A 10,884-nucleotide genomic window follows, 5' to 3' on the forward strand; every position below is an offset into this window, starting at 1 on the left:
ATGCTGTTCCCCCAATTTGCGTTTAGCCTCAGTCTGAGAATGGAGGGGACCTGGGACAGAAAGCTGTGTGCGGGAATGGGAAGGAGAATTAAAGTGTTCGGCAACCGGGAGATCAGGTAGGTTCAGGTGGGCTGAGCGAAGGTGTTCCGGGAAACGATCGCCCAGTCTGCGTTTGGTGTCGCCGATGCATGTCCACACTCTTGAACAACGGATACAGTAGATGATGTTGGAGGAGGTGCAAGTGAACCTCCGCCTCACCTGAAAAGACTGTCGAGATCCTTGGACAGAGTCGATGGAGGAGGTATAGGGACAGGTGTTGCATCTTCTGCGGTTGCAGGGGAAGGTACCAGGGGAGGGGGTGCTTTGGGTGGGCATGGAAGAGTTAACCAGGGAGTTGCAGAAGGGACGGTTTCTGCGGAACAGGACTGTTTGCACGTCTTGGTTTTGCCAATAGATGGCAGCGAAGCCACGTGTTGCGACCACGGACCAGCTGTAACTTTGAGAAATAACTTTGACAATTGCATAAACAGCGGGAATCCGATTTAATAAGTGCCATTTGTAACCTGTTACCACACCTGCGGCCCAACCCAAACGCATGGCTGAAAATTTGATGCTTTAAAATTTGGAAGAAAAGCAGAAATTGCCAAAAGAAAATGCTCAGCAGGTCAGGCAGCATCTGCAAGGTCAACAGACCTTATATTTCAGATCAAACACTAACAATTAATGCTGTTCAACCAGAATCAATAACTCTGTTTCTATCTCCATAGGCACTAAGCGACTTGCTGAGTATTTATTGGATCTTAGGACTTTATTTCGGATTTTCAGCATCTGCGGTTTTTTTCCCCAGTTCGATGGGCGAATGAAATGTGAGTCTGACCATAAACTGCCAACAAAAAAATACAACAGAAAACGTTGGCGGCATTCAGAAGGTCTGAGAGTATAGAATATCTAGACAGGGAAGGGTTAATATTACTGAGGTACTGTCGAGAAGAGGGTTGGTCCGCTGCTTCACGGGGCCAGAGGACAATGTCCAATCCTGTCCATACCGAGAATAACGGATACAGTAGATGAGTTTGGAGAAGGTGGAAGTGAACCTCTGCCTCACCTGAAAGGACTGGCGGGGTCCCTGGATGTAGTTGGCGGAGGACGTATATGAACATGTTTTACATCTCCTGGACTCCGATATATCGTCGAGACCAGGCGCAGACTGGGCGATCGTTCCACTGGATACCTGCGTTCAGGCCGCCTTGACCAACACAATCTCCAAACATTTTAACTCCCCTTCCCATTCTCATACTGATCTTTCTATCCTGGGATTCCCCAACTGTTAGAGGGAGGTCACACCAGATTTGAGGAACAACACCTCACATTTCGTTTGGGCACCTTACAACCCAGCGATATGAATATTGATAACTCATTTCAAGTAAATCAGGCACCCCCCCCCCCCCCCCCACCCGACGCGTCCTGCAAGTTTCACTGTCCGTATCCTTAAGTTATCACCTCTTCCACAGTCAACAACGGACCGTTGTGAGCTCCACTTTTCCTTAGTCGTCAGTGCCGGCTCCGACTGTTGTGCACCTTTTCATACCTCGAGGTGACCACTGGACATTGACCACAAATCCACTGAATCCAACAGCTACTCAGCCTGTGCCTCCCCAAGCACCGCCTCTTGTGTGGATGCCATCCCCATCTCTCGGTTCCCCTATCTTCAATTCAGTGCTCAAGATCAGGGCTTCTACCCCAGGACAACGGAGGCGTTCTCTTTCTTCAGGAAAAAGGGCGTCAACTCCACTGCATTTGGTGGTGCCTCGCCAGGATCTCCACCACTTCCTGCACATCAGATCTCAACGCCCGCCCCTCCAGCCAGAAAAAGGGTAGACATCCCTGGTCCTCATGTTCCTCATTTTCACCCTACCAGCCCATCCCCAGGCGCTTTCCCTTACAACCCACCATGGGGGGTGCCACTCCTGTCACTAAACCTCGGCCCTCACCACCATTCAGGAACACAAACAGACCTTTCAGGTGAGCCACAGATTCAACTGCGCTTCCTCTATCCTCGTCAATGGCACTCGGATCTCTCGATGTGGCCCTCTCTACATCTGCAGTTCCACGTTTCTACATCTTCACACTAAACACTAGCAGCAAATCATTTTCATTCCCGGAGAAGGCATCGTGCGCAGAGGACACTCGCGGTACTACAGGGGATCAGTAGTTTGCATATTGAACCAGGAAGTGCCTGGAGTTAAACATGGCTACGAAAGACCAGGTCGACAGTTTAACCGAGGAGGTCGTTTGTCCCATCTGCCTGGATTTCTTCACCGATCCGGTGTCACTGGAGTGTGGGCATAACTTCTGCCGCTTCTGTATCACACAGAGTTGGGACACGGAGGGGAGAAACTGCTGCCCAGAATGTGGAGAGGAGTTTGTGAACCGCACCCTCGGGATAAGTCGGGCCTTGGCGAGACTGTCAGAGAAATTTTGGACACTGCGCCAGAATCAGGAGAACGGGGTTACATTCCGCTGTGAAGAACATCAGGAAGAACTAAAGCTGTTTTGTGAAGCTGATAAGACGCTGATCTGTGTGATTTGTGCAGCTGGGCGGAAACACAAATCTCACAGCTTCGCGCTGATAGCAGAAGCTGCTGAATTCTACAAGGTAAAAGCAAATCGATTTTGATCACATCTTTGTTTAATTACTTCTTTATTGTCCAACAATTTAATTATCTAATTATCAAACACAATCCTAGGATCAAGTGAAATCTTCCTTCGAATCTCTCGCAAAAAAGAAATCAGAGATCCAGCAAATGGAGCAGCAACAGAAAGAGAAGATTTCTGAAGTTCTGGTGAGGCTTTCCAGTTTCGATTTTCAGTTTCGATTTCCTGATCTTGTGTAGATTTGATCCCTGTGAATGCGTGTAATTAAAGGGCAGCGCAGTGACACAAGTAATGCTGCTGAATCTGGTGAGTGGGTTCGATCCTGACCTCGGGTGCTGTCCGTGTGGTTCGCGTGTGAGAAACATAGAAACACTGGAGTTTAGAAGGATGGGAGGGGATCTAATAGAGACATATAAAACTATAAAAGCACTGGACAAGCTAGATGCAGGAAAAATGTTCCCAGAACCATGGGCCACAGTCTTAGAATAAAGGGGAGCCAATTTAAAACTGAGGTGAGCAAGCACCACATTCATTGTGATCATGGCTGATCGTCCACAATCAATAACCCGTGCCCACCTTCTCCCCATATCCCATGATTCCACTACCCCCTGAGAGCTCTATCTATCTCTCTCTTAAATCCATCCAGTGATTTGGCCTCCACTGCCCTCTGTGGCAGAGAATTCCACAAATTCACAACTCACTGGGTGATAAAGTTCCTTCTCACCTCAGTTTTAAATGGCCTCCCCTTAATTCTAAGACTGTGGCCCTTGGTTCTGGACGTGCCCAAAATTGGGAACATTTTTCCTGCATCTAGCTTGTCCAGTCCTTTTATAATTTTATATGTCTCTATCAGATCCCCTCTCATCCTTCTAAACTCCAGTGAATACAAGCCTAGCCTTATCAATCTTTTCCCAGTTCTCCCAGTGACCACATCAGGTTACTTCCACATCCCAAAGACACGCCGGTTCGATGGTCAATCGACGGATGTAAAGTATCCTTGTGAACGTGGATGGTGGGCGAATGAATGGGAATTAATGGGGAGTAGAAAGCGAATAGCCAATAGGGAATTGGATTTGAGGAGTGGGATTGGTGGGATTATGGGATTACTCTCATGACGTTTCAGAAGCATTTAGACAAGATCATAAGATCATAAGAGTAGAATTAGGCTATTCGGCCCATCAAGTCTACTCCACCATTCAATCATGGCTGATCTATCTCCTATCCCCATTCTCCTGTCTTCTCCCCATAACCTCTGATACCTTTACTAATCAAAAATATATCTATCTCTGTTTTAAAAATATCCACTAACTTGGCTTCTACAGCCTTCTGAGGCAAAGAATTCCACAGATTCACCACCCTCTGACTAAAGAAATTTCTCCTCATCTCCTTCCTAATAGAACTATTTTAATTCTCAGGCTATGACCTCTAGTCCGAGACTTTCCCAGTAGATCTCTCCACATCCACTTTATCGAAGACTTTCACTATTCTGTATGTTTCAATGAAGTCCCCCCTCATTCTTCTAAAGTCCAGCGAGTCTTCTATACTCCAGTGCAGCCAAACATTCATCATAGGTTAATGGTCAAACTCTTGAATTTTCAACCTAATCAAAGCTATCGATTAAATGTAAGTAACTGGGATTTGTGAGGATACGTACAGTGGCCAGTATGGATATGGTTCACGGAATGGCCAATTCCTGCACTCTGCAGCTGGATATTGATTGGCCAAATGATACTTTCTATACCGCGAGGAAACACAATGCAGAGAAATATTGATCTTTACCTTTCATTTCACAGAAACAGTCACACAAGCTTCAGTCACAGATCACATCCCAGTTTGCTGAACTGGACCAGATTCTCACTGAGAAAAAGCAGAGCATACTGGCAGATATCTGGGAGGAAGAGAAGAGGATTCTAAGTACAATGGAGAAAAATCTTGAAGAGCTTCAAGAGAATGTAAATTCCATTCAGAAGGAACTCTTAAAGCTACAGGAGCAGATTGATCAAAAAGACAGTGTGGCAATTCTGAGGGTGAGTTCAGGGGTTACACTACAGATTGGTGAAGTGAAAATGCACAGTTACAAAATGATGGGGATATTTCTGAAGTAAATGCCACGTTTACCAGTAATTCAGAACTCGGTAAATGCCCCATCTGCTTCAGCACTGTGCTGCTGATATTCCCAAACTAAATATCCTCCCCATAATCTGTGCTGGACCTCAGCGCTGCCTGCAGTCTCCTTGAGTAAAATATTGCTGTGATCTTGGCACTGAGTTAGTGATTGCTTAATATTTCCCCTAAAATAAGGAAAATCTCCGCAAATCACAAGTTCATGAGGAAAGTTTGCCGTGTGTTCCACTTTAGTGGGAAAGAATTTTGTGGCATTAAACCGGCCCGTTGAAGACATCGTGATGATCATGCCATCAGAAACACTTAATCATTCCTCATGTTTATCCACATTAACATTCCTTAAAGTCACCAGCACTTAAGGGGACCTATTCCATCCTACGTTATCCCTATGCTCTTCAAGGGACGTATTCTCTCCCTAGTTATTCTTTTGTAGAATCTCTATGGTAATATCCACTTCTGTCTGTGTCACAACAACAAAAAGAGTTGGGAAATGGAAAGGTTATGGGGCTTGTTGTAATTTGTGTGAAACTCCTATGTCGAATTGTGAATGTCCCATATCAGTCTACTCAGATTTGTGTTTGATTTCTTGCAGGAGCAAGCTGGTGGGAAGAGGAGGTAGGACATTCTCATGAGAGAATCACTGCATGTTTGTGTAGAACAGCTCAAAAAACAGTTGTGGCTCAATTTACAACCAGATGTTAAATCTTTGCAGGGATAGTGAGGAAATGAAAACACTCTCAGTGACAGACGATGCCTTAACGATTGACAAAATCGATCACCACTTTTTGATGAACACGTTGTGGAGAGAAACATCTGCCATTAAACGAGGTAAAACCTGTCCAGATTTTCCTTCTTCTTATTTATAACGCATTTAAGTAACACAGATGCAAACATTGCCGATAGAAATTGTACCCATCTCCAAAATCTCCATTGGCAACTATCACTCTACCACCCGCTGTCTGAAAACTTGGCCGTTCAATGCCCTTGTTGACTTTCCCTTCTCGACTTAAACCGTCACCCTTGAAGTTTAGAAAATTCCATATTCCATAGCCCTTTGGCCCAGTTCATTAAGATCTGTTTAATCTTAGACAACCTTCTCCACTCTCCACAATGTCACCAATGTTAGTGTCACTCACAAACTTGTTAACCGTACCACCTACAAACACATCCACATCATTTATATAAACAGCTACCAACAGTGCAGCTAGCATTGTGCATTGGTGTGCACCACTTGTCACAGGCCTCCAGTCTGAAAAACAACTCTCTACCTCCGCCCTGCTTTCTACCGTCAGGCCACATATCGGTTTCAGTTTAGTTTATTGTCATGTATACCAAGGTACGGTGAAAAGCTTTTGCTTTGTATCCATTGGCTGACTACCATGGATTTCTAGATCAGCCTACCATAGGAGTTGCTGCTCCCAATCTTACTAATCATACCTCTAATATTCACACCCAAGCCATGAAGATATAACATAAGCAGCAGTGAAAATCTGAAATCTTCTACCCTAGGAGGTCATGCAGGTCAGGTTATTGGCAATAGGCAAAGTGAACGCAGATGGATATTTGAAAGATCTAGAAATTGAGACTTATGGAGAACTCACATCGAGCAGGAATTGGTGCCAGCTTAGATCAGTCATGATCAAATTGAATGGTGGAGCAGGCCTGGGGAGCAGGCCTGGGGAGCAGGGCCTACTCCTCCTGCTATTTTCATGAGTTCTTTAGCTTTTTTCATACCTGCAGAATTATATTTTTTACACACAGGGAATGCAGCAAAGACTGACAATACTTGTCCCTGTGCAGGATGAGATTGAGTAGCCTTGGCCTGTGCACTCGAGAGTTCAGGTGTTTTAAAGGAGACCTTGGTGAAACACAAAGTTCAGTGAGCTGGATGCAAGGAGGATGTTTCCCCTGGTAGGCCAGCGGTCTCCCACTCAAAATCTGGGCTGGACCTTTCAGGATAGCGATAAGGAGACATTACCTCACGCAAAGACTGGGGGACCTTTGCAATTCCCCGTTCCGGTGGCTGTGGACAATCAGCCTGAAGAAGGGTCTCGACTCGAAATGTCACCCATTCCTTCTCTCCAGAGATGCTACCTGTCCCGCTGAGTTACTCCAGAAGTTTGTGTCTACCAGTCATTCAGTGTTCCTGAAGCTAGTGACCCATTAGAGATTCAGGCCTTTCGGCCCATCACATACATGTGCACATTTTCTCCAGCTACACTAATCAATTTGCCCACATTACATCAGTATTCTCCTAAACCTCACCTATTTAACAGCCGCTTAAATATAGTGATTATATCTGACTCCAGCACCACCTCTGCAGCGTGTTCCAGATACCAACCACTCTATGTGTGAAGAAAAAGTACCACTTAGACCAATTTTAAAACTCTGTCCTCTCACCATAAACCCGCGTTCTCTTGTTTTGATATCCTTGCATGAGAATGAGGTTTTGATATACTACCTGATTTAATATCCTGCTGCAGACTTTGATAACATACCTCTCTATCCACAAACTGCTCCACTTGGATCCCACCTACTTTCACTTTCTGGATCAGCCTTACAAGCAGAACATTGTCAACTTCCTCAGTGAAATTCACCTATTCGTTCACAATGAGATCAGTGTGTTCTTGATTGCACACACCCATGAATCCCCTCTCTTTCAGTGACCCTACAACCCCAAGTCTTCACCCATTCTGTCTAACATCCGATCATTCAACCTCTCCTTCCTTCCATGGTCCAAACCACCCTTCCCTCTCTCTCGCCCTCCAATCAAGAAAAGAGGGGCAGGTCATCTGGCCCCTAACGTCTGCCACTATTCACTATGATCATGATAACTGTGTAAAAGGATCGGGTCCCGGGACCTGCGTCAGCAGGAAACATGTTCCCAATGTTGGGGGAGTCCAGAACAAGGGGCCACTGTTTAAGAATAAGGGGTAGGCCATTTAGAACTGAGATGAGGAAAAACTTTTTCAGTCAGAGAGTTGTGAATCTGTGGAATTCTCTGCCTCAGAAGGCAGTGGAGGCCAATTCTCTGGATGCATTCAAGAGAGCTAGATAGAGCTCTTACGGATAGCGGAGTCAGGGGGTACGGGGAGAAGGCAGGAACGGGGTACTGATTGAGAATGATCAGCCATGATCACATTGAATGGCGGTTCTGGCTTGAAGGGCCGCATGGCCTACTCCTGCACCTATTGTCTATTGACTCCATTCCACATCTCTACCTTCCCTTTAACAATTTCAAATTACACCTCACCTCAATTTCTTCTTCCTCCGACCTGCCTTCATATATGAACAGCACGTTTCATTTATCTATTCCCGCCGCAATCTTGCAATCTTCCTCAGCGTCCGCAATTCCCCCCCCCCCCCCCCCACAACCCCCTCCCTCCTGATTCCGCACAAATCCCTGTCCCCAGACCGCATTATAAACTCAGGTAATGATGTCTGGTGTCCATCCGATATTTGTTGGGGGATGAAACCCCGGGCAATGTTTCAGCTGGTCGTCCGCCCGTGACTGAGGTCGAATGGCTTCTCCCGCGGGAACTCTCTGATTCTCTGCTTCTCTCTCTCTCTCTCCCCCCCCTTCCCTCCTCCCCCACAGTCTCCATCACCCTGGATGTGGAAACGGCGCATCCTCATCTCGAGGTGTCTGAGGATCGGAAGAGGGTGAGATGGACCGGGACCCTGATGAATCTCCCTGACACCGGGAAGAGGTTTACAGTTAGTCGGTGTGTGCTGGGATCGGAGGGATTCACATCAGGGAGACATTACTGGGAGGTGGAGGTGGCGGAGATTCGGTGCTGGAGTCTGGGAGTCGCCGCGGAGTCTGTGGAGAGGAAGAGAGTGGTGGCACTGACCCCAGAGGCTGGAGTCTGGATCATCAGGCGGCGGGGTGACAAATTTGATCCATTCGCCTCCTATCGATCCCTTATCCCCGCCCGTCCCATCCCCGGGAGGGTGGGAGTTTATCTCAGTTACGAGTCCGGGACAGTTTCATTTTATGACGCGGACACCAAATCCCATCTCCACACCTTCACTGGGAATAAATTCACGGAGAAACTTTATCCTTTCTTCTGGACTTCGGCTGAGAACCAGTGGCTGAAAACCTGATGCGGTTCGGCTCCGGGTGTGTAAAAGGATCGGGTCCTGGGACCGGACTCAGGATCGGGGATCAGGTGCTGTGGGGCAGACAACAGGTAGACAACAGGTCGGCGCTGAACAGGTCCCATTTAATCCCTAAATTCCGCGTCGTAAAATCTCAGTGAGCGCGCAAATAAAACCAGGAGGAATGTAAATGTGCAAAGAGTGAAATAAACAGTGAAATTGGAGCTGTCGATCCGTTCATTTTAGCACCTCAGTTTTAAATGGCCTCCCCTTTATTCTAAGACTGTGGCCCCTGGTTCTGGACTCGCCCAACATTGGTAACATTTTTTCTGCATTCTGGCAGACAGTAGGGTGGGAAGGGAAAAGTATGAATGAGATGTGCCTTCCACGTGCTTATAATGATAACCTCAATGTTATGACCATCTGGAGTCCGATTGAGTTATACAGCCCCTCGGCCCAGCATGTCCATTCCGACCAAGATACCCCATTTACATTACGTCTAGTTGCCCGCTTTTGATCTGTACGTCTCTAAACTTCTTCCTATCGAAGAACCCGATTAAATGTATTTTAAGTGGTGTTATAACGTCTGCCTCAACTATATCATCTGGCAGCTCGTTCCCTGTATCCACTGTGTGAAGAGGTTGCCCCAAAGAGTCATAATAAGTCAGTCTGAACAAGGGTCACGACCCAAAACATCACCCATTCCTTCTCTCCAGAGATGGTGCCTGACCCGCTGAGTTACTCCAGCATTTTGTGTCTACCTGTTAAATCATTCCTTTCTCACCTAAAACCTCTGGTTGAATTTGGACTTGAAGTCAGCACTCTCCTCTGTAACTGGACCCTCGACTTCCTGATCGACAGACCACAATCAGTGAGAACAGGTGACACATCATCCTCTGCTTCAGTACTCTACACCGATGCCCTGCATGGATGCGTCCTCAGCCCCCCTCCCCCCCCCACAATACTCATTATACACTCGCGACTCTGCAGCCAAACACCAATCCAACTCAATCTATAAGTTTGCAGAGGGCACCACCTAATGGGAAAGACATCGAACAATGACGAGATGGAGTACAGAAAGGAGAATGAGAACCTTGTAACTTGGTGCCAAGACAACAAGCTCTCCCTCAATGTCAGTGAGATAAAAAAGATTGTGATCGACGTCAGGTACCGAAACAGTACATACACCATGGTATACATTGATGACGAGGAAGTACAGATTCCTAAGAATAAATATCGCCGGCATTTTGTCCTGGACCAGCCACGTGGAAGCTATGGCCAAGTGTCCCGGCCAGCAGCGAGCTGGGAGAGTCCCGACAAGGTAGCGGGAGAAGGCTTTGATCGGCGTGCACCATAGACTCTTTTTGGCACAGCACCATCCAAAACCGCAAGACATTGCCGGAGCAGATTAACGATGGACATTCGACCATCACACAAACCAACCTCCCTTCCATCGATTCCTTCTACGCCAAGCTGCCTCGGCAAGGCCGTCAGCACAATGAAGGACGAGTCACACTCCGGTCACTCCCTCTTCTCCCCTCGCAAAATAAGTGACATATATAATGAAATCACCGACGGTTGGATTCATTGCAACTGGAGAAAAAACCCAAATTCAGTTACTCAACGGGCCAGGCGGCATTTCTGTAGAACATGGATGGGTGTGGTTTCAGGTCGGGCCCTTCTCCAGACATTGTAAAGTGGGAGAAGGGTAGAGAAAGCTGGAAGAGAGGCGCGAGTAGACAAAGCCTGGCAGATAACAGGTTGATGCAGTGGAGTTTGGTAGGAAGATGGTTCAACATAACCATCACACAGAGATGACAAGCCATGAGATGTGATGGAAAGGGATTGATAAGTTGCGAATTGTGAAGTTAGTGGAAGGATGCACCTGTGAGGGGAATGAAACAGGTGCGCGTCCAGGTGGGACATACGGGAGGGGGCGGTACAGGTAGGACACACGGGAGGGGGCGGAAAAGAGGGGTGGGGAAGCGAAAAAGTCAGAGGGAG

At 47.0% G+C, this 10,884-nt stretch overlaps 1 protein-coding gene across 1 annotated transcript; it reads left to right on the forward strand.

The window, feature by feature from the left end:
* The first annotated feature begins 2,248 nt into the window (after window positions 1–2,248).
* LOC144603204 (zinc-binding protein A33-like) lies at window positions 2,249–9,087 on the forward strand. The gene is made up of 6 exons (XM_078416395.1): window positions 2,249–2,656; window positions 2,748–2,843; window positions 4,449–4,682; window positions 5,372–5,394; window positions 5,492–5,607; window positions 8,378–9,087. The coding sequence occupies exons 1-6, from the start codon at window positions 2,249–2,251 to the stop codon at window positions 8,884–8,886; spliced, it is 1,386 nt and encodes a 461-aa protein (XP_078272521.1). The 3' UTR covers window positions 8,887–9,087.
* Window positions 9,088–10,884: the final 1,797 nt, after the last annotated feature.

This window comes from Rhinoraja longicauda, chromosome 19 (genome assembly GCF_053455715.1).
Source record: "Rhinoraja longicauda isolate Sanriku21f chromosome 19, sRhiLon1.1, whole genome shotgun sequence".
NCBI lineage: Eukaryota > Metazoa > Chordata > Chondrichthyes > Rajiformes > Arhynchobatidae > Rhinoraja > Rhinoraja longicauda.

Bases quoted from the DNA above. Each gene is read 5' to 3' on its own strand.
- LOC144603204 (XM_078416395.1), top strand. From the start codon at position 2,249: ATGGCTACGAAAGACCAGGTCGACAGTTTAACCGAGGAGGTCGTTTGT. The intron at 2,844-4,448 runs GTGAGGCTTTCC...TTCATTTCACAG, and splicing joins AGAAGATTTCTGAAGTTCTG to AAACAGTCACACAAGCTTCA. The intron at 4,683-5,371 runs GTGAGTTCAGGG...GATTTCTTGCAG, and splicing joins ACAGTGTGGCAATTCTGAGG to GAGCAAGCTGGTGGGAAGAG.